The 24,120-nt window shown below is 43.0% G+C and overlaps 1 protein-coding gene across 2 annotated transcripts in view; it reads right to left on the bottom strand.

Moving 5' to 3' along the window:
- Positions 1-810: 810 nt before the first annotated feature.
- Napb (NSF attachment protein beta) overlaps positions 811-24,120 on the bottom strand; it is a 41,489-nt gene continuing 18,179 nt past the window's right edge. Inside the window, exons 3-11 of one of the 2 annotated variants that reach the window (XM_048455550.3) lie at positions 21,181-21,297; positions 18,921-18,967; positions 18,706-18,783; positions 12,256-12,311; positions 12,022-12,106; positions 7,821-7,925; positions 6,405-6,473; positions 5,666-5,716; positions 811-4,512 (exon numbers count right to left, since the gene is read on the bottom strand). In XM_048455550.3, the coding sequence (XP_048311507.1) occupies positions 4,402-4,512; positions 5,666-5,716; positions 6,405-6,473; positions 7,821-7,925; positions 12,022-12,106; positions 12,256-12,311; positions 18,706-18,783; positions 18,921-18,967; positions 21,181-21,297 (719 nt within the window). In that variant the 3' untranslated portion in view covers positions 811-4,401. Of the gene's footprint in view, positions 4,513-5,665; positions 5,717-6,404; positions 6,474-7,820; positions 7,926-12,021; positions 12,107-12,255; positions 12,312-18,705; positions 18,784-18,920; positions 18,968-21,180; positions 21,298-24,120 lie in introns of those variants that run through there. The other variant, XM_048455552.3, reaches the window with a different exon arrangement.

Genomic DNA, 24,120 nt, shown 5'->3' with positions numbered 1-24,120 from the left:
TATGGGTATTTTGCCTGCACATTTGTATGTCTGTGTACTACATGCGTGCCTGGTGCCCAAGGAGGCATCAGATACCCTGGAATGGGAGTTACAGACAGTTGTGAGCTACCATGTGATGCTAGGAATTCGGCCGGGGTTCATGGGAAGAGGAACCAGTCCTCTTAATCACCAAACCTTGTGTCCAGTCACAACTGTAACTTGCTCAATGTCAGACCATTGTAACTATTCATTCACTCTGGCCATCTGTACAAGCTAATGAAGCCAGGCTCCGACTTCTTCAGCATAAGGAAACCAACTGAGGAGAGACACTGGGGTCGCCAGACCTACAGTGACCCAACAATTTCTGATAGCCTACTGCACATTCATTTTAAGTTGTGACTCAGCTTTAGCTGTGGCCAAGTTCTGTAACTCACTGGCAAGGGGCTGTACTTCCCACCTCTAAGGGCAACAATAGTTCCTATGGAGATACCTGCCTATAAGATTAAAAAGGCCACATATGGCCTTTTCAGGGAAGGAGAACATTGGGCTGCTAGGTCCCTCCCAGAACCCAACAGTTCCCAGCAGCCACTTTTCTGTTTGCCTTGCAAGTGTCAGGGAAGCTCAAAGGATGCAAGGAAGGGAAGAGATGAGCTTGGCAGCCACTAGCACCTGACTCGCAGCAAGAGAGGATACCAGGGTTTCCTTCTAAACCTCAGCCAGCAGAATCATCGGGCGAGCATGGCACACAAAGCCTAGCATCAGTAATGTCAGTACTGTAAACTTGACAGGAACAACTTCAACTAGTTCTGGTAGCAAAGACTCGTCAAACCATTATTGATAATTTCCACTTTATTTACTGTACAAGTTCACATAAAACATCCTTTCAGCTAAGGTAGACTTATTGTTACATGATTAGTGTTTATAATGTACTCCCTTGCCTGAGAGCAACTCAGGACATCACAGGGCCTGCTACTGGTCATAGTTCACACTGCAGCAGGCAGGTCACGGGCATGCTGGGCTGCCAGATCCTCCACAGTCACAAAGGTTTGTATTTGGACATTTTAAATGCACAACATCAGAGGGAACAATAAATGCACAAGGGTTGGTGCATATACTTTGGTTATAGTGACACCATCACACATGGTTACAACTGTGCAAAAATACTGTTTTATGTCATTAAATAAAAAAGGAATTCACACAAGCTATAAAAATGTTGCCACAGAAGCAAAGCTTTTCAACTGACATAACTATGAACTATCCCCAGATGCTCTCAAGTACGAGAACTATAACAAATGATCACTGGGTTTTGTTCATAATATTCTAGAGACCTTGAAAGCCCACACCTAGGCATCTTGAGACAATGCACTGCCCTGTGTCCACAGGGCATTTGGAGAAAGTAAGCTTGCATACTTTTGTCTAGATTTTTTTTCCTCATTCTTTTACCTTCTGTCAGGTTTGTTCTTAAGTGGTCTTGCTACAATGTTTATTCTAGTCTATTCTGGAAATTATGCTCTTCTGCCTCGACCTACTAAGTGCTGGGACAAAACAAACCCAAGCACTGACTGATCTCAGCCTTTTCTTTTCTTGTTGGTTTTGGTTGGTTTTTTTGAGATAAGGATTCACATTGTAACCTAGGCTGGCCAGGAATTCACTGGGCAACCTAGAGTGGCCTAACACTCAAAGCAATCTTCCAACTCTATCCTCTTAAATACTATAGGATTACAAGTGTCTATGATGCTTGCTCGAGCACTTAATTAACTTCAGTAAAAGCAAATAACTGAAAGAATACAAACACCACTTTAAAAACCCAACACTTCTCTAGATATGTATGTTAGGGAATCAGGATGAAAGGCAAACCAAAGTGTCTTACAAGATGCCATGCGGGCTCTTAAATCATCACACCGGAAGACCGAAGTAGTGAGGCGGAGTACAGAGACTGGCTAGTGTTCAAATGTTCTCCCACGGGAACTGACTTACAGCCATTTACATGCCTCTCTTCTACAGCTGCCTGTAGCTGGTTGTGAATAAAGTAATAACCCACTTTTCTATAAACCTGGGTTTTAAAAAACTTATTTTTAAGTGTATGCGTTTTGTCTACATGGAAGTCTGTGTACTACATGCGTGCCTGGTACCTGTGGAGGCGAGAAGAGGATGGTGGATCCCTTAGAACTGAAGTTACAGATAGCTGTGAGTCCCTCATATGGTTGCTGGGACTTAAACACGGGTTCTCTGGAACAGTAGATGAGGTATCTCTCTAGCCCAATAACTACCTTTTCTGTTTGTCTTTGCATAAAAGATTCTAATGGAGTCAAGAAGGATATACTAGGCTCAAGTACAAATTTTACCTTTGGTGCAGCCAGCTATCATTCAGACCCCCTCCCCCCAGAATGTGCCAGGTGGTAGTGGCGCATGCCTTTAATCCCTGCATGCAGGAGGTAGAGACAGGTGGATCTCTGAGAGTTTGAGGCAACCTGGTCTACAGAGCAAGTTCGGGACAGGCTCCAAAGCTACACAGAGAAACCCTGACTTGGTGAGCAGGGGAGAAAAGAAAATAAACTCCAAAAACCATTGAAGGGAAATGGAATCCTCATCAGATTCTAGGGCACATTCCCTCTTTGCTAGACATGTGGAGGCCTCTGAGTTCCCTGCACGCACACCCTTTTACCACCGGGTCAGGGCTAGAGAGTCTTCACAGTGCCTGACAGACACCTACCACCTGTCCCCATGGGATCAATCTCAACTTCATCGCCTGCTAGTATTTTCTTTAAAAATATTTTTTAAAATTGATTTATTATTTTATATATGAGTGTTTTGTCTACATGTATGTATATATTCATTTACATGTATATGTTTATCTGTATGCATGTGCTTATTGAGGGCAGAAGAGGGTACCCAGAACTCCTGGGGGAACTGGAGTTACAGGTGATTTTGAGCCACTCAACATGGGTGCTGGGGCTTAAACTTGGGCCCCTGGAAGAGCAGGAGCCACTTCTCTAATCTCATCCTGCTACTTTCACTTCGGAAAGATCTGACTTTTCTCACCAGTCCTCAAACTCTCCTCCTTTAACCCTGGTCCTGGCACAGCCACTCCACTGCAGTTAGTGCCGCTAACCCTACTCCAGAGCCATCCAAAGATGAAAACACCATTCCGGTGCCATGTCATACCTGTCTGTCACATGACAGCAGTACATTAAGACTATGAAGTATTTCTAGTAACACATGCTCTTTAAGCACAGATCATCTCAGCATACAAATGCACAGCAACTCAGGAAGCAAGACCATGTCTACAGTACTGTATCAGCATGTAAAGTAGCAGGGAGAGTCAAAATCTGAAATAACAGAGCATACATCTTATATAAATCAAATGGGACAAGAGAACTCATACATACATGTGAAGTCACTTCAATTAAGAATAAACCAGGAACCACCAGACATAGGTAAGGTTCTTATCTAACCAGATATAACAAACACATGCCACACTGACCCCCACTTAACTACCATGTCCAGCATATGGACACTAACCACACAGTCTCAAGCTTCAGCTGGAATCTTCTGTCCAGCTCTGCTCAAGCTTGGCCTGACCATGGCCCAGAAGACAATGTGAGGAATGTATAAATGTGAGAACAAAGGAATTACCAGTTATAACATTTTTGTGCAAATATGAAGAGATTTCCATTATGACTAAAAGTGGAAACTCTAGGTAAGGGAAAAAAATCCATTTATCATAGATTGTGTATGTGTAAGTTAAAAAAATATATATCAATGAAATCCACCTTGACATTCATCCATATAATAAATAGGACCACAGAACCTGCCAGCAAGTTCCTTCCCTTTATAATGCAAGTGATGCCAACAGACCCCAGCTGTTCTCAGTGCTTGCCATGTACATGTGAGCATATGGGGCAAAATGAAAAGAAAATGAATTCATCACTAGCACCATCAAAATAACTATAAAACAAAGCCAGACAGTTTCTATCTGAATTAAAAACTTATTCCTAATAACCATCCTAAACTAAACCACTTGTATAAAGGGTCCATCCAGATAACAATGCACAATGTCTTTGCAAAGCATCTACAAAACTGGGTTGAGTACCAGAGTTTAGGAAAAAAGGAAAAACACATGGCAACAATGACCATGGGCCCTGAAAATATCAGAGAAACAAGAATAAGATTCGGCAGTACTTCTCAGAAAACTATGAGGACTCTGATAAGCATTATATACTTTGGCTGTCATAACCACAAACTGAATAGAAGCTTCCCATTCTCACAGTAACACAGACATGGCGAGCTGAAAACTATGACATAAATTGTGTGGCTTATTTACAACAAAATTAAGTCATTAAATGGGCATCCCAGAAGGATTGCTTTGCCTGAAGACAAAACTAAAAAGGAATGAGCTGCATGCCACAAAGATGTCAGCCTTCACTTGAGGTCTCCATCTCCTTCTCCATCCCCTTGGATGGACTTCTTGATACGAAGCAACATGGTGGTCAGCCACTGATCCAAGCGTGATATTGAGTCAAACTCCTTCACCTGGTTTAAGGAACGAAGAACAGGAATTATACCCTGAAATATATTGAAAACACAATACGACAGTGACCTAAGCTGTTTAAGATGTTACTGTAATAACCCACTGACTTTGATTAGAAATTATTCATTCTAATTTATAACTTTCCTCCGTAAAAACAGTTTTCCCAGCACTGGGGAGACAGAGGCAGGTGGATCTCTGTGAATGTGAGGTCAGCCTGGTCTACAGAGTGAGTTCCAGGGCAGCCAGGACCACTGCACAGAGAAACCAAGTCTCAAAAAAACTAAACAAACACAAATAAACAAAAACATTTCCCCAAAACCATTTCCTTTATTCCATAAGCCTGTGCATTTAATTTTTCTCTGTATGTGAACATGTGCATGACAATTCAGAAAAGCTATTATAAATGCAAAGGTAAATTCTTTGTGCAGAGGACAGTGGACATGGCACAAGAATTAGAAAGGTGGCAGAAAACTATTATTTACTGACCATGAAAAAAATATAATCAAATAATTAGGGGGTGGGGGCAGAATTCCCTTGACGGATTTCAGCACGTGCAAAGGAAGACAGTGACAATGCTGAGAGTACTTTGAGGGTGGAAGTTATGATGTCCCTTTTCACTGTCACTTTAGGACTGGAGCTGAATCATTCCAGGCTGCTGAGAAATATAAAAGATAAAGCAAACAAAAAGTAGAAAAAAAAAACCCCAAGTACGAAGAAAGTAGCACAAATACACCACAGTACACCAAATGCCCAGTTTTGATACGTCAGTCTTAACCATAGGCCCTCCTTTACACTGTCAGACTGTTTTCAGCACTAACATTCCGTGTGACAACTCTCACAAATGTGTGTGTCAGGTGCCATGGAGGTCAGAAGAGGGCGCAGGATCCCCTGAAATTGGCATCAGAGATGGTTATGAGCTGCGGCATGCTGGGAATTCAACTCTGGTGCTTTAAAGAGAGACAAATGTTCTAAAGCACAGAGCGATCTCTTCAACCCTAGAGGATCGAGCTTTGTGGACAAACAAAACATCTTTAGAAAATACAAGCAACTGAGCCACATTCAAATAAATGTTCAAAATTTACACAAGGTAAAGAAAAATGAATTTTTACACTATAAACCTTTAAAAGTGCAATATTCCCTAAAGGTGTAACTTACTGCTTCAGTGTAAGCTTCACTGTTCTGTTCTTCATGGGCTTCTAGAAGTTTCTGGTGATATTAAAAAAAAAAAACGAGAAAATACTTTAAGTTAGAAAGTCCTGTTTCTGAAGGAATACTTTAGACACAATCCACTTTGGTATCTCATGAACTGATGTTCCTAGTATCTCACAAAACAGGATATATCCAGATATAAGTATTACCCAAGAAGAGGATCTAACTTTGTACTGCTATTTCAAGTCTGCCTACTTTGGAACAGTGTTAAACACTGAACTTTCTTGACATAGGAATATCTACGATGAAAGAGCCAAGTCTGAGGTGCTCAAAAAATGGCTTGTCTTCATTGTCAACTTTGTCACTATTTATACACATCTTTGGGTGTTTCAGGAAAAGTTTAACTGAAGAAGGAAGAACTAAAGAAGGAAGACCCACCATCTCTTGAGTCCTGGACTGAATAAAAGGGAAGAGCAAGTGAGGCACCAGCATTCATTTCTCTCTGCTTATTTATTCATTGACGACACAGTGTGACCAAACACCTCATCCCCCTGGTGCCATGATGGATGCCTATCAAACTGTAGCCAAAACATACTTCCTCTATTATTTCATTACAGTAATAAGTCCAGTAGCCAGTACACCCCCAGAAGAGTTACTGATGAAAACTCCACCCATCAGCTGCCCCACTTTGGTGCTATCACCCAACAGTAAAAGTTTTTGTCTTCAAAGTTGCTTTAGTACGTACTTTCAATAATTTACATTCTCTGGAGTCAGTAAATGCTGGAAACATTTCCTCATATTTCTCAAGAGCAAGCTGAGGAAGGAAAACAACTGGTCAATATAAAACCTAGTAAACTAAGAAAGTTGTCAATGCCCTGTTAATCCAAAAAAACTATTTCAATCCCATTTAACTGTTGAAGAAATATGTTAAACACATCATAACAGGAAACCTATTTATGCTAGCTATTTAATTTCAATTGAGAGTAAAATTTCTAAAAATTTTTAGATTTCAGTTGGGCTACTGGACAGAAGAAAACTGAATACAATCTAATTCACTTGCCAGGATCTATGCTTGTCTGCTAAACTGAGACCTTCCTTCACACCCTCCAAATGCCAAATACCCAGGAAGGACCCTGGCAGTTTTTCTTTGTGGCTCTTTGAACGCTAGATGGCAGTGCCAAGGCTGCTCAGGCCCAATCCTACTTTCTAGTTGTCCCCTTGTTTTGAAGTTTTATCCGATCTTTATTTTAATTCCACTTCTGAGGTTGTCTTCGAACTTTTTAAGAGTACTTAGAAGCTGGGTGTGGTGATCTATACCTTAATCCCAGCATTTGGGAAGCAGAGGCAGGTGGATCTCTGTGAGTTCAAGGTTATCCTGGTCTACACAGTAAGTTTCAGGACAGCCAAGGATACACAGGGAGAACCTGTCTCAACAACAAAGCTAGTAGGGGCAATGAGGTAGTTTAGCAGGTAAAAGCAGTTTGCCACCATGTCTGACTTGAGTTTGATCCATGGGTCCTACATGGTAGAAGAAGACTAACGCCTAAAAGAGGTTCTCACATGGGTGCTGTGACATAGCCACAAGCAATCCCTTCCCCATAAAAATAAGTAAATAGCAAGCAAATGTAAAAAGGACAGAGAACATTGATTTCACTGTCTTATCTCTTAGTTCCCCATTCTATTTAAGCAACCACTAATGGAAACGTGAAGAGGACAACACTGCAGCTGTCAAAAGATTCAAACTCACACATCACAGAAGAACTATTATTTTTACTTGTATATGTTGGGGCAGGATAAGTATGTATTCATGTGGCTGTGTGTATCTGCACATAAGTATGTATATGTGGAGGTAAGGGGACAATATCAAGGATCTCTCTCTGTCATCCTCCACCTTATTTTTGAAATAGAGTGTCTCTCTGAACCCGAAGGTTCGTCACTTGGCTCAGGGACCAGCTTATCTCTGCTCTGCTCCTCAGTGCTGGAATTACAGATGTGAGCCACTGCACCTGACTTTCACATGGGTGCTGGGCATCTGAATGAGAGTCTGCAGGTTTGTGAGTTAAGTCCTTTATCAACTGAGCCATCGCCACAGCTCTTAAGACCTGTGTGAAGAGACATCAAGAACGACAAAGCACGTCTTCTGAAAGGAGCGTGTTCTCACCTTGGCATTCAGCTCATCCACTATAAAATGACAGAGCGCTGCCTTGAAGAAGTAATCCTTTGCACTGTACTTCAACAAGGGGTTATCCATAGTGTTTGCTCCTACCTAGGCAGAGAAGACAGCAAAGTCACTAGCATAGGCAAACAATCCACTGCCTACTCACCTGTTTTATTCTAAAAAATACTTTTCAGTATCTTATACTGATATACTCAATCCCAAATAGTACAAAGTTTTACTAGATAAGAAGTAATTGTTAGGCACAGGAACTGTTAAAAATTTCTAAAAACACTTCTGTTTCTAAGACAATGGAAAAGGTCTAAACTTTCCCCCATTCTTCCTATGAAGTGCAACTAGAAGTTTATTAAGAAAAATAAATGTCTATTCCATGATATTTTGAACGCATTCTGACAAAGTTTGCTTTTAGTCAGGGGTGGAACTAGCCATTAACTGACCAAAATTAAACAAAGAGGTCTTGAAGGACTGAGGACAGACAGGAAATAGGAATTAGTAAGGTAGGATTATTTGTTCTTTTGATGTCCAATCTCTTGAGTTCTTTGTATATTTTGGAGATCAGACTTCTGTCTGATGTGGGGTTGGTGAATCTTTTCCCATTCTGTAGGCTGTCATTTTGTCTTGTTGACTGTGTCCTTTGCTTTACAGAAGCTTTTCAGTTTCAGGAGGTCCCATTTATTCATTGTTTCTCTCAGTGTCTGTGCTGCTGGGGTTATATTTAGAAAGTGGTTTCCTGTGTTCAAGTGTACTTCCCACTTTCTCTTCTGTGAGGTTCAGTGTGGCTGGCTTTATGTTGAGGTCTTTGATCCATTTGGACTTGAATTTTGTGCACGGTGATAGATAGATATGGATCTATTAAGAAGTAGTAAGGTAGGACTCAGAGAGGATCTCAGCTTTTTGGACTGAGGAATGGAAGAGAAGAGAAGGCCACTGGTGGCTTCTCCATCACTTCTCTGTTCAAGGTTCTTACTCCATATCTGACTCCCAATGTTTTGTTGATAAAGAATGATTAGCTAAACACTTCAAATGTCTGTGGACAGAGGCCCAGGACAGCCAACCAACCAGGGGTATGCAATCTGGGAAAACCCCACGTGGGCTAGGAAGTGGGGCTACTGAGTTTATTCTTCTTTACTATAACCTCAACATAGAAATAAAGAACCTAGCATCCACAAATTCCAGGGGAAGTCAATTAAGAGAGAACAAAGGTCATAAGAGGCCTAACAAGGGTGGGAACTTCCACATCATAATGGTAAGGCTACTTTCCTCTGCCCAGGGAGAATGAGAGTTTCCTTCCTAGGTATTAACCAAGGCCAAAGGGGAGCCTGAGCTCAACTTCCACCATGGGCCCCTAGCTGTCTAAACAGTTAACACTATTTGCGGCCAGAACAAAGAGGGACGATAAAAATCAGATGCAGCCTGGAGCATAATCTGAAGATCACCAATGATGGCACAATCTGAAGCTGACCACAGAGGCAGCAGACAGTTTCAGGGGACAAAACCTCAGAGGGGCGGGGGTGGTGGTGTCCCCCCCTCCACTCCTGTCCCCAAAGACCCATCTCCTCTCTCCCTTCCCCCCTTTTCCCATTTACTTCCCCCCAATAAAAGCTCTTCCCCGTGGGTTGTCACAGGGCATTTTTCTCTCTCCAGCCGCTCTTTTTAAATTACAATACCCATCCTAACTGCCACAAATAAAGTTGAGGAAGGAGCTGAATATCAATCAGCCTTCACCATTCTCTGCCTCCTGACTGTGGAGGCCACGTGACCTGCTGCCTCATATTCCTGCTGCTGTGAGTTCTGATCATAAAGGACTTATACCCAGGAACTGTAACACTCCCCTCCCCGGACCCCTCTGTGGTTTTGGTTTTTTGAGACAGGGTTTTTCTGTGTATCCCTAGCTGTTCAGGAATTCACTCACAACCAGGCTGACCTTGAACTGGCTGACTCTTGCCTCCCAAGTGCTGAGATTAAAGGCAGTGCTACCAATGCCTGCCTAAACCTTTCAGTCTTTAAATTACTCTTGTCAGGCATTTAGTCACAGCAACACAAAAACTTATATTACTTAAATACCAAATATTAAAAAATGGCAATATTCTCTGAGGATTAATTCTATATGTCAACTTGAGTAGACCATGGGTGCCCAGATACTAGAATATCGCCCTGGATGTTTCTGAGTAAGATTTAGCATTTCAATCAGCAGAGGAGAAAAGCAGACTTCCCTTCCCAACAGAGATGGGCCTCAGCCAACTTACTGATGCCTGAACCAATAAGAAGTCTAAGCAAAGGGGCTGGTGAGATGGCTCAGAGGTAAAGGTGCTTACACCAAGCTGGGCAGCCTGTTAATTTCCTGGATTCCTGGTGAGAGAAGTGACTTCTACAATTTTCCTTGCATTTGCCCCTGCCCCAATAAATAAATGTAATAAAAATACACTTTTTTTTTAAATTTAAGAAAAGGACAGCTGATCCTCCTCACCTGATAGCTCTAGAATTGAGAAAAAGCTCAAGCATTCGGGCTAGGCTCATATCATCTGTTTTCATGATAGATCTGGGCCATCTCAACCACTACCACTGAGAGTGAACCCCTAACATCTTTCCTTTCTTCCTGCACTCCAATCTACTGGCTCTGTCTGTCTCTGGAGAACCTTAACTAATATGCTCTTTGAATTGCTGTACACACCCAGTTAAAGTCCTATTAACAGAGAGGCTAGGTTCATTGCAGGATAACATACTGATCCCAACATTTATGTTAGCTCAAGGGACTCAGCAGGAGGACAATCTTGAGAAGGACTGCAGGACAGACAGTTCCTGTTTTCAGATTTCCCTGGAAAGATCCCTTTGTCAGAACTCTGATACCGGCATAAAGCTAGACGGATGGACGGAGTAGAGCCCAGAATGAAGCCCCTGGAGTGAAACAGCTACCAGACCATGAAGAGTGTTTTTAACTGGTGACAGTGAGCACGGTGATGTTCGCACGTTAGAGTGAAGGTGGATCCCCGGCTAACGAGCACACGAATAGCTTAACTCACTGGACCAAAGCCCTGAACCAAAGGGCAGGAATCTTAAGGCTCTTAGAACAAATCACTGGCTAAAAAGACTCAAGATGCTCAATTTAAATATACAAGGATTCAACACCAAAATACAGATAGTAAAAAGGAAAAGACAAACTAAGAGTTCATAAAAATTAAAAATTCAGAGGCTGGCGAGATGGCTCATTTGGTAATGTGCTTGTTGTCTGGAGACTTGAGTTTGAGTCCCAAGACCCACACACAGAAGGAGAGAATCAATTCCTTCAAGTTGTCCTCTCTTTTCCACAGCTTTTCCATACTCTATTTTCTACACTCACATACTCCACACACACAAAACAAATACATGTAAAAATTATTTTAAAGATTAAAAAAATCTAGATCAAGGCAAATAAATAACAGAATAAAATGGAAATTCATACAATAGGAAAAAAGTGTTACATTATTCCTGACCATAAAGAACTTGTATCCTAATATCTAGGATTAAACAATTCCTAAATCTCAAAATGAAAAAGGACTCAGACATTTCACCAAAACCAGAAAACAGTCAGTGAGCACATAAAAATTAATATAACTCATCATGAGAGAAAGAAGAAATGACCCTTCACATTCATTAAGCATCACAGAGAGAGGCTAGTGAGGATATAGAGAAGTTGAGCCCTGGGCACTGCGCTGGGAACACTCAATGATTCAGTACTCTGTAAGATTCCGGTAGTCCTCAGTAAGGCAGGCTTGGGTGTACCATGAAGCCCAACAATCTCTATTCCATCCCCAAGTACGCAGCCAAAAGTACTGAGAACATGTTCCCACAATAGTTAAGGACAAAAGTTCACAGCAGTATGTTCTCAATAGACCCTAAGTGGACGCACCCCAAATGCTTACTAACAGATGAACATATAAACCACAGAGTAAATATTATTCAACCATGAAAAGCAATGAAACATTGACACATTACAAGATGAAGAACCTTGAAAACACTGCGACAAATGACAAAGTCAGTCACAAAAGAACAGATAGTGCAGTATTCTGTATATGTGAAAGGGTCAAGAATGGCAAATCAGGGAAACAGAAACCAGGCTATTCTAAGCTTTCCATGCTTCTTTGGGAGTGCCGGGAATGTTTCAGGCAGTAGGTAGCAGTGACTGTTACAGACCTAACCGTGTCCTCACCTGCTCGTAGATCTCAATGGCTTTCTGATACTGCTCCAGCTGTGCAGCGTAGGCCGCCACCTTCAGCAGACACTTGTTAGCAGAGCTGAAAGGAGGACAGTGCAGAGTAAGTGACAGCACTGAGGAGACACGCCTGAGGCCACGTGCTTCCGGCAGAGATGCTCAGATGACAGAGATGAGCTATCCTTTACCACATATGAAAAGCCCATTACAGATACGAAGAAAAGCATGTACCTGTTGGATTCTTCTCCTTTGTAATAATCAGCAGACTGCTCATAATGTGCAATAGCCTGAAAGTACATACATGTAATTTACAAACAATTCATTCCAAAAATTGCATTTAAAAACTACACTTGGGGGCTGGTAAGATGACATGGTAGGTAAAAGCGCTTGCTGCCAAGCCTGACACTCGAGTTTGATCCCTGGAACTCTGATGGTGGAAGGAAAGAAGGGATTCCTGCAAGTTGTCCCCTGACGTCCACAAGCATGTCATGACACATGTGCACACACAGAATAAATGAATATATGTAAGAAAATTTTAAAACTACACGTACACCGATATTTTTTCCTATAATTAAGCTTATTCCAGTGATAAATCTTTCTGAACTTGGTCTCCTCAGCAAATACAGTAAAGCATGTGGCCCTGAAACCTCCTGGAGACAGAATGGTTGATTTCATTCAAATCTATCTGTGGAATGACAAATGTTCCTCTTAGGCTCACATATTTGACAACTTGGCCCCAGTTCGTGGTGCTGTATGGAGAGGTTATGGGGAAGGACAGGCTTGCTGGAGGGTGGGCTTTAAGAGTTTACAGCCCCATCCCACGTCTACTTCCTTCTCTCCTCTGTGTTTGACTTTTAAGATATGATTTCTTGGCTTCCTGCTTCTGCCACAATGCCTGCCGCTTGCTGTCATGCCTCCCTGTCATGATGGAATCCATCCCCTTGGAGCTTTATTCCACAAATCACTTATGGCCACGCTGCTTCATGTACAGCAACAGAAAGTAACCAGTGTTACTCACGGCTAATGGTCGGCTTCCACTGCAGTCAGGGAGGCCCCATGACTAGTTCTCTGATAGAATGTGAACACTCAAACATCTTACCTGTACCTTTTCTTCTTTTCCACTTTCTAAAAGTTATAAGACACAGTCAGGTCCGAGGCGACTGAAGATGGCTGGATTCTATCAACCTGCTTCCTAACTGACCCCTTATCCCAGCATACTCATCCCTGTCAAATCTGCACTCTGAAGTATTAGTTTAGAGGGCTCTGAAGCCGTTATTCTCTGCATCTTACTGCAACAGCTTTGGCTTTTCCTACCACCACAAGTATCACCTAAGCAAAGGAGTTGCTTCTATTTAAAATATGTGACACCCAAGCAACAGTCAAATGGATAGAGAACAGTCAAATGGATAGAGAAGAAAGCCAGAAGCCCTCATTGGGCTGTGACAAGAGTATTAGTGAATCAGACCCAACCAACACTTTAGATGGTAGAACACACTATCAGAGCCCCAAAGCATGCCAAGCAGTTAGAAGAACAGGATGGTGGTGTATACTGCTTTAATAAATCTGATGAGAGTGGGGCGGAGGTGGTGCATGACTAATCCTAGCACTCGGGAGGCAGAGGCAGGTGGATCTCTGTGAGTTCAAGGCCACCCTGGTCTACAGAGTTCCAGAGCAGCTAGAGCAGCTACACAGAGAAACCCTGTCTTCCTGTCTTGAAAATCCAGAAGGAAAAAGGAAAAAAAAGCCTAATGAGGATGAATCTGGAAACAATTAGCTGCTGTTCAGGCAGTTATGGGGCAACAGACCATGTGTGCTGGTAAGGGCCTGAAAAACCACTGGCTTCAACAGCCCAAATGGCAACTGGTGAGTCTGTAGGAGGCTTTAAAACAGAGATCCGATAAGCATTTTCTGCAGTGGCTTAACTCATACTTTGGGGTCTAGGAGTTGACCGAGCTCTGCTGGCAAGTACTCAGTGATCCTGTAACAGCACAGCCACCAATGACATCGGAATACGTGCTGTGTCTAGAGATTGACAAGAGAACTTCATTTTCACATGATTTCAACATCTGAAAAAGTTGATTTGGAGGGCAGGTCAGAGGCACGTGGAAGTCAGTGGCTACTCTGTGGAGTGGGTTTTCTCCTTCCACTTTGTCTGGGTTCTGGGGCTGGACTAGTTCTACAGGCTTCACAGCAAGGGCTTTACCCCCTGAGCCCACCTCATTGGTCCAATTTTTATGGGTCACAAACGGTTCTGATTCTGATGATTTAGCAGTAAAACACTTTTGTTAGCTTTTAGACACAAGCAAGCAATAGGTTTGCAGTCCTCTGCCTTAATTTACAAAGCTTTCCCAATAAGCCCCAAATACACAACTACTGGCACATGAAAATAAGACTAAAGGTGCTAGGTACAGAAATAAGAAAACAAATACAACAAAGCAGGCTTGAGAACTACACCTGAATACCCCTTTAAAAGCCTGCGGCCTCAGCCTGTCTGTAAAGTGGTGATTACAGCTCCCGGAGCCAATACTACCAAAGTCTCTAGGTTGTGGAACATACCGACGATACACACTTGAACAATTCTTCAATAAGACACCTCTACTCTGTATTTCAGCCATATAGCCCACCTACCTACTATGCTCCCCAAACAAATTTCCTCGGTGTTATTTATAATAGAAAAGAAAAAAAAGAAACAACTTCACTGGTTCAACATGTGAGCTACATACAGTTAAAGGTAATGGGTAGAAGTGCCAAGGCAGAAAAAGGTTAGGTACACTATGACCCCCTTTTAACAGATACAAAAGCTCATACATAGGATAATACAATCACTAGGAATCCTCAGAACCATCACACACATTGTTCCATTTTCCTCAGAAGCAAGTTCTGTGAGGGAAAGCCCAGGACTGCTGTTCACCATAGATAGCATCCTAAGCCTAGGATAAGATCTATCTATGTATGTGCTCAGTAACCAGAAGGGAATGAACAAAAGATTCCTGCTAGAGCACTGTCAACATCCAATACAAAGGATCAAAGCAATTCAGCGAAGTTATGATTGGGGGCTGGGGTGTAGCCTAGTAGTAGATACATGCCTGGCCTCTATGAAGCTTGGGATTTGATGCCTGGCCTCACTCTCTTTCCCCTTCTGGACCATTCTTACTCTCTGAACTGCTCAGCATTGTTTCCACTGTAATAAATGGATCAAGGCACAAAAAGCTATACCCGTGTCTCTTGTAAAAAACCTGAACCACAGACCCTCTTCCTAGAGGAAGGAAGCTACCCTTTACCTAGTTTTTCACTGAGAGCAATGAACAGGGTTGAGCTGAGCCACATGGAGCTGCTGTCTCAGATAGAAAGACTGGGGGAAAGTCTATACTTAACAATTTGGTCTAACTTAATATTTATTAGGAAGATGTCCATTATAGCCATTATTTATTTATTTAGTTTTTTTAGGCAGTGTCATTGGAACTGTCCTGGAACTTGCTATGAGTTCAGGCTGGTCTTGAACTTACAAAGACCCAACTGTCTCTACCTCCCAAATGCTGGTATTAAAGCCACTCCTGGCTACAAGGTTTTGTTTTGTTTTAATTATTTATTTTTTGATATTATAATTACATCATTTTCCCTATCCCTTTTCTCCCTCCAAACACTCCTTGCTCTCTTTCAGATTTGGGGCCTATTTTTTCATTAATTGTTGTTACACTTATCTTCCTAAATACATAACCTGCTCAGTCTGTGTATCAGGGCTGGCCATTTGGTACTGGATAACCAACTGGTATGCTTGTCCCTGGGCAAGACTATTTCTCTTGCTCACAGCATTCTTTAGCAGCCTGCAGATTTTGGATAGGGCTGAGGCCCGCGTTTTCCTTTGTCCACACTAGCACATCTATTGCTGTCCTTGTTCAGCTGACCTTTAGGCAATCCTGCTGGTGAGGCTTTATGGACATACTTTCCAGGAAGAGACTATCTCATGGAAAACTCCCCGTTCCTCTGACTCTTAAATCTTTTTTGTTTGTTTGTTTGCTTGCTTGCTTGCTTTTTCTGAGACAGGGTCTCTCTGTGTAGCTCTGGCTATCCTGGAACTTGTTCTGTATGTGTGTGTGTAAAGTATACATAATTTTTTTTTAAAGGCAGTGCCTTGCTATGCAGCCATACTGGCCTTGAGTTTTTAACTCTTCAGTTGCAAACTCCTGACTGCTGGGATCATATGCACATCACACCCAGCCTTTATTTCTTTTTTTTTTTTTCTTTTAGTAATTTTATTAAATTATAAAAAGTTTCCATTTACGCCCCTCCTCCCAACGCCCTCCCACTCCCCCCCTCCCTCTCCTCCTCCCTCTTTGTCCCCAAGGGAAGTCAGGGTCTCCTGCCCTGTGGGAAGTCCAAGTTCCTCCCCCCTAACTACGTCAACAGAACAAGATACATCAGTGAAAAAAAGGTGCCACCTACTGGCTAATTCGCAGAATAACAAAAACAGACCAGGTACTAGAAGTTCAAAAGGCCACCATGACAAACCAAAAATAAAAAATGACAACCCTAGAAGCCATTTCATTCACCCCAATTTGTGGACCCCATGTAGTGACGTGGTTGTGTGATAAATTCCCTGGTATAAGGAATGGGCTCCAAGCCAGAGTGCCCTTCTGACTGCCAGGCCAGAGTGCTCTTCTGACTGCCAGGCCAGTGTGCTCTCCTGACTGCCAGGCCAGTGTGTTCCTCTGACTGCCAGGCCAGTGTGCTCTTCTGACTGCCAGAGCAGTGTGCTCTTCTGACTGGCAGGCCAGTGTGCCCTCCTAACTGCCAGGCCAGTGTGCCCTTCTGTCAGGCCAGTATGTTCTTCCTGACTGCCATGGGCCTGGAATCAACCCCGTGGATGATGCTTGTGCATATTCCACATGCTCCACAGGACCCACTTTTCAGACAATGTCCATCCCAGTTACTGAGAAAATTAAGTCCCTGTCACAGCAGACCTGTCCCCTGCCACCCCTTTATCAATCCTACACCGGAGGTAAACTGTAGACTCTATTCACTCCCCAGGCCCCAGTCCGTGCACGCAACACACACACATGTGGGATAGCTCTCTTCAGATTAAGACCAGGGCTTCCTCAAAAAAACAAAAAATAGGAGTAGGGCAGTGTGTGTGTGTGTGTGTGTGTGTGTGTGTGTGTGTGTGTGTATGCTGGGGGGTGAACAGCATGAAGTAAATGCAACAACTGTAGCTGTTGTTATGATATCAGTCTTGCATGCTTCCTACATCCTTGACTATGTCAGAGAGGGCAGTATGCTTGCTTACTCATTAGTATTTGTTTAGAACCTACTATGTCTTGGCCCTTGGGCCTATCAGAAAAGTGGTGGCAGACTCGGCAGATATGGCACCAAGCCCAGAGGTGGGAAGGAGACAGAAATACCAGAACTGTGAACAAGCATATGCCATAGGATGAAGGGTGAAATGTGGTGGTAAAAAGGTGGGGATGAGTAGAGAGTGTGCATTTGTGGAGGTGTATCTGGTTAAGTATTCCTGGGGTCTATAATCTTAATTAGGGGGCCATCAGCTGGAAAGGGTGATAAAGGACACAAGGAGTCAGCTTGTGGGGTGCGAGGAAGAGTTGGACAAGCAGAGGGAACAGCTGGTACCCAGGTCCCAGGGCAGTGGCTAGAGCAAGGTGGACAGAGAAAAAGAACAGGATAAAATTGAGGCCCCAGAGGTACAGGAGTGTGGTGGGAGGAGCAACTCAGTGAGGTCATGAAGAGCTAATGCAGGTCTCCAGCTGTTCCTGAAGGGTGTGTCAACAGAAGCATGTACGCAGGGGCTGGAGAGTTCTTCCAAAGGACCCAGGGTTTGATTCCCAGCGCCCACAGGATCAACCCATCTGTAACTTCAGTTCCAGGGGATCCAATGCTCTCTTCTGGCCTCCAAGGGCACATGTAGACAAAACACCCAAACATATAAAATGACTGTTTGTTTGTTTGTTTGAGACAGGGTTTCTTTGTGTAGCCTTGGCTGTTCTCGAACTAGCTCTGTAGACTAGGGTGGCTTCAAATTCAAAGATTCACCTGCCTCTAACTCCTGAGTTCTGGGATTAAAGTTATACACTACCTTGGCATGGCTTAAAATGGATCTGAAGAGATCACATGAAACCAGGGACAGGTACTGAGTAAGAAGGGCTGAGACACGAGTAGTGAGAACAGCACCCAAAGCAACTCCTCACAATCCAGATGGGGACAAGAGAAAGGGCAAGGAAGCCTGCTGACTGGAGAACTTAGGGGTAGGGCGGCACTTGAGAAGATAAGTAATCCGGTCTAAAATCCACTGGCTCAGAGACGACTGTGGGATCCAAGAAGAAAGGCCGGCAAGCAGATGGGAGCAGTGGCGCTGAGCAAGTAATGCTGACTGAGGGTACAGCGCATGCCCTCAACATCTCCAGAGCCTCAGAGAACTTGGCAGACAGGTGGCAAGTCTTTTGACTATTCTGACATGATCAACGCACAGACAACAGGTGAGCTCTGTATCTCTCTGGCACTCCAGGTAAAGAGTCCCTTTACTCTGCCAGCTAGGCCTAGGCAGTCTCCTCCAGGAAACCTGTAATGATTCCGGACTACTCCAATCCGCTGGGAAAGAGCAGGAGAGGATTCTTAAGAAGCCATTCATCTACCTTTTGCACCGTGCTCATAGGCGTGGTCAGTGCTCACCTTCTCAATGTCCACAAGCTCAGTCTCATAGATCTCTGCAATCGTGATGTGATGCTTGGCTGCGATTGTAAACCTTCCCTAGGGGAGAGAGCAGAGTCATCCACCTGCTTTACCTACACAAAACACCAATCAGTTTGAGAATAGGAAGAAAAATATAACTCTAAAGAAGCTCAAGGATTCCACCCCATAGCCATTCAAGCAATGCAACGTCTTACCATGTCTGTGTAAATGTCGATGGCTGCATTTAAGCAGTTGATAGCCTCTGAAGCGTGGGCATTTAAGAAAAACAATGAAAAATTCATTCAGTGAAAGAGGGTTCAGCTGAGCCTGTTACCTGGCTGTTACTGATGGCAGGAAATAAAATTGGGGTAGTGGGTCAGCAGGCTGGTTAGTGGGAGCAGACACAATCATGCACAGTCCAGACTCATTAGTGTGGCTTTGTTCCTAGCAGCTGCACTGGTATTTAAAGGTGTGTGGCAGCAGTAATACTGACTCAGTAACTCTTAGGGGGTCCATCCAGGTGGCAGATTCTATTACAAAGGAAGTAAGACCACAGGGATTGCCACCCAGTCTGATAAATCAAACCTACTACTATACAAGGTCAATGCAGCCTTCATTAATACCATGTGTGTTATATTAATTTTGGAAAATATCACTTCTTCACAAGAAAGACCATTTCAACAATCTCCACTCTTCATGTGGTCAACATCAAAAGCACTTTGTAATGCTTGCTCAACTCTTCCTTTTTAAGGGAAGAATGTTTCTTTTGGCTTGTGACTTAATAGTCAACCCTTGACAAGAAAGTACTGCAGCAGGAACATGAGGCAGCTGGTCAAACTGCACTCACAGTCAGGAGTGTGACTATAATAAGCCAAATACACAAATGTGTATACTGCTTCAAGATGCTAAACTTTGGTATACTAACAGTTACATTGGTATGCATATCCAAGAAATGAATGGAAAACTTTACAATGACGACGCTAATTAGTTACATTCGTTTCCTAAAACATCGAGCCACAAAGTGTCCTCTCACAGAACAGTGTGGCTGACAGCACCAAGTTTGCCTTCAGTTTAAAAGAGACAGCAAGGAAACAAAGCTTGACTGGAGAAACAGAAAACTGACGAGAACAACAAAAATGAAAAGTGACTTCCCTGAAGTGTATTCAAAAGTGTGCACTCACTGCTGCGCCTTTCCAGTTAGAGGAAACCAGAGAGCATGGTTATCTACACCACTCACTACCCAGGCCCAGCATTTCCACTTCAGTGCCTTCCTTTCCAGTGTCCTGGATATGTTTCCACATGCACATGTTTTTGTTTTGTTTTAAGAAATTGTGGCCACATAACACTCAGTTCCTTAATTTAATTAGCAAGTGAACATCAAACATTCTATGAATCCAAGTTTTTTTTTTTTTTTTTTTTAAGGTAGGATCTCATATTGCAGGCTGGTCTGCAACTCCCAAGTCCCCAGCCTCAAGCTTCCTAAGTATAGGGATCACAGATGTGTGCCACTACAGCCAGCCCCAAACCAACCAGGACTCAGATGCTTGTGTGATGATATTCTATAATATGGAGTCATTCTGCTCACACCCACTCTGCTCATTCTCTCACTTTTGGAAATAAAAATATAATTAATCTTTATACAAAAAAGCTTGATGACATTTTTCTTTGGGTATATTCCTAGAAGTTTAGACTTGTGTGTTAAACTAAATAGACTACAGAAAAAAAGAAGACTCAAGATAACCATATACATGGATGAGATTTTAATACCTTTAGTTTAATCCTTCTTGAAAGAGAAGTAACATTTGCAAAAATTTTACCAATAAAAGTTCAATATTCTTTTCTATATAAAAAAAGAGCTTTGAAAAGCACTTAGAAAAACATTGAAAAAGCTGGGCAGTGGTGGTGCACGCCTTTAATCTCAGCACTTGGGAGACAGAGGCAGGTGGATCTCTGTGAGTTCAAGGCCAACCTGGTCTACAAGTGTTAGTTCCAGGACAGCTAAGACTGTTACACAGAGAAACCCTGCCTCAAAAAAAAGAAGAAAAAAAGAAGAAAAACAATGAAAAGAGTGTTGTGAGATTAAGACACCTTTTAACCACTGAATACTACACTCCTTCCCTAAGCGAAATACATTTAGGAGGATGGAAACACCAGGATTTCCTTTTTTGTTCAAGAACATATTTCATAAAAATAAAGATAAGGTTACTATAATCCCAGCATGTGAGAGGCCGAGGAAGGGGAGTGCAGAGCTTCGAGTTTGAGGCCAGCTTTAGCTACATGATGAAAAACTGTTCAAATGTCTCTCAACTCCTCCACAGTGATATCTTTATGATTAGAGTAGACATTATTAAAATGACCAAAATTTATTTCTTATTCCATAATGCAAGAATTGTTATTACCACGATCCAGCACAGCACACCAGCCTCAACACTCCAGGAGACGCTGCTGGCCAGAGACACAGAGAAGTGGCCTTACCTTGAGGGTCTGCCTTCTTGTAAGCATTTCCAGCATCCACAAAGCTGGTAGCGGAGTCATGTTTGCTCTGAAGCTGCATGTGGAGCTTGGCGGCTTGACAAAACGCATTTCCTGCAGCTGAAGGAGATGTCACAATTAAACAGTGAGGAACAGCTTCCCAAAAGACTCCAGGCTCCACACAGAAAAGATAGAGGTCTCTAAAAAGAATCCCTGCAGCCAGAGACTGCATGCATCAAGACAAGTGTAACTGGGTGTTGGTCACTTTTCCCTGATAGCTCCAGAGGACTTGCCAAACATCCTGGACACTGAGCCGCCTTTTTCTGACCCACCACTCAATGACTGACAGTCAACATTTAGGATCTTGAGCTCTTTCCCACACCATAAGATCAGCCCAACAAGGAGCACTTTGGCCTCACACAGCTAAAGAAAGGCTAAGCACTGAAACCAAGGCTATCTATTCATCTACATCTACATATTTCTCAATCCTAGGGTCCCTGTTAATCAAGTGTCACTGTTCAATCTGCTCCACTAGAAAAACATGACTTAGAATGGCATAAAATCTTAAGGCAATGGTTCTCAACCCACCTAATACTGCAACCCTTTAATACAGTTCCTCATGTTGGGGTGATTCTCAACCATAAAATTATTTCATTGCTACTTCATCTGTAACTTTGCTACTGCTATGGATTATAAAGTAAATACCCGTGTTTTCTGATGGTCTTAGGCAACCCCTATGAAAAGGTCATTTGACCTCCAAGGGGTTGAGAACCACTTAAAGTTAATAACATTTGAGGGAAGATGTGGTTTGCTAAGACAGGATCTTGGCTTCCCTGAAGTTCCACTCACAATCCTCTTCCGCCTCAGCCTCCCAAGTGTCAGAACTACAGACAGGCATGCGCTGCCATGCCCAGGCTCATGTTCTGAAAGCTTCATCTCCAGCTAGCCATGCTATCTTAGTTAGTCCTAGAAGCTTTAAGAGGTGTGTCTAAGTGAAAAAAAAAAAGTTCACTGAGGGCTGGGACTGAGATTTGTCAGGACCACCTTCCTTTCCTTGCTCTTGCTTCCTGTCCACAATAAGGCAGCTCCTCTACCACCCCTCCCACTCCATGACATTCTATCCATGTACATGGGGTCAAACAAGCAGACTGAGCCCCCAAACCGTGAGCTAAGTGAGCCTTTCTTCCCTCAAGCTGTTCTGGGTATTCTCCTCACAGCTAGAGGCTGTACTAACATCACAAAGCAGTAGAAGCGCACTCTGCTAAGGAACCACTTGCTTTAAATTTACCTGTAAGAAACCAAACATCCAACTCTGTGAAACTGTAGCTGTCTCCCTTGTCCCAAACACTCTCCCCACAGGCATTAACCTGACTTCCTCATGAAACTCTGATCATCATCAAGAAAAAGAAGTCACGCAAACCCTGTAGTCTGCTGCAGTTCAGTTCTTGTTCTGTGCTTCTGTCTCTGACACAAGAGTACACATGAAATTGGCCCCCACTCTTCATATTATGGAATCTAATACCCAATGTAATAGTATTACCCATTAGGGCCTTTCAGGAAGTTGTTAACTCATGAGTATTCCACACTTATGAGTGGAAGTAGTACCGTTACAGAAGACACTGAAAGGAGCGAGTTGCCTTGTAGGATGAAGCAAGAAGAAGCCATCTTGGAAGCAGAGAGAAGTCCTCACCAGATGCTGAATCTGCTGGTACCTTGATCTTGAACTCTTCTGCCTCCAAAGTTGTGAGCAATATATTTCCATATTTTATAAATTACTCAGATGAAGGTATTTAATTCCAGCAGCAGGAAAGGACTAAGGGGGACACTGACCAGTGAGAACTGGCCCTACAGCTAGAGCTGGCAACCGGAGAGCCACACCAGAGATAAAAGACTGAGAGGTGCCAAGGCCAGGCTAGCGGCAAGAATAAGCCAGCAGATCAGGAGCTTTGACGGTCTCTGCCTTGGAAGAATGTAGTGACCTGGACCTGACATGAAGTTGGGAGGATCTGGCTCTGGAAGCGCTGGTGCAGACAGATCTCTCTTTGGCACACCCTGTACTCCAGCACATTGCTTACTTCTCTACAGCGTCCACCAGCATTGCTCTTCCTGCACTTACTGTCATGGCCTGCCCTTTTTCCTGCTTGGGTACAGTGCAACAGCCAGTTCCTCTGGGCTACCTCAATCTCCAAGATAATACTTAGAGCTGGTTTTCCTTTTTCATGCCACCACTTTATCATCTGGAACACATATTCTGGTCACTGCTGACAAGGGCAAGTCTCTCTCGATCTGGAAGTGTTCTTAAGGAGAATGGCCTCTGGGAGGTTACCCAGTGTGTCACACTTAGTTTGAATAGTGACTGAATCATTATAAGAGTATAGTACAGTAGCTTAATCATTATAAAACAACTTTTATAAGAGACAAAATGGTATCATGATTACCACCAGTGCAATTCAGGGCCTCATGTTTCTTTATTCAATTAACAAATAAATATACTGAATATCTACCGCATCAGAGACACAATGTGAACCCTGGAGATGTAGTCAGAATGGAAAACACATAAACACTCTGACCTTCAAAAGTGCATGCTAGTGAGGGCCACCATGTAATAAATACATGCAAATATAAATAACTAAAATACCATGTAACTTCCATGTTTTTGCTAGGTGGTAATGTGGGCAGTAGTGAGTTTCCAGAAAGATTATTAAATATAAGGGGTAGTCAAAAGAGAACACGCTGAGAAGATAACATTTGAAGATGGACCTGAAGAAAGAAGTAAACAAGGACAAAGTATGCAGAGAGAGGAAACAGCACATGCCAAGACTCTGGAGTGGGAGCCCGGGGCATGAGCAGATGAAGTCAGAAAAAGGAAGAAGACAGTCCTGGAAGGTCAGTGTACAAACCCAATATATGACCTGACTTACTGAGCCTCAGTAAGACTGTCTG

This window comes from Myodes glareolus, chromosome 10 (assembly GCF_982192425.1).
Source record: "Myodes glareolus chromosome 10, mMyoGla1.1, whole genome shotgun sequence".
Taxonomy (NCBI): Eukaryota; Metazoa; Chordata; class Mammalia; order Rodentia; family Cricetidae; genus Myodes; species Myodes glareolus.
This window is presented reverse-complemented; position numbering and strand designations above follow the sequence as displayed.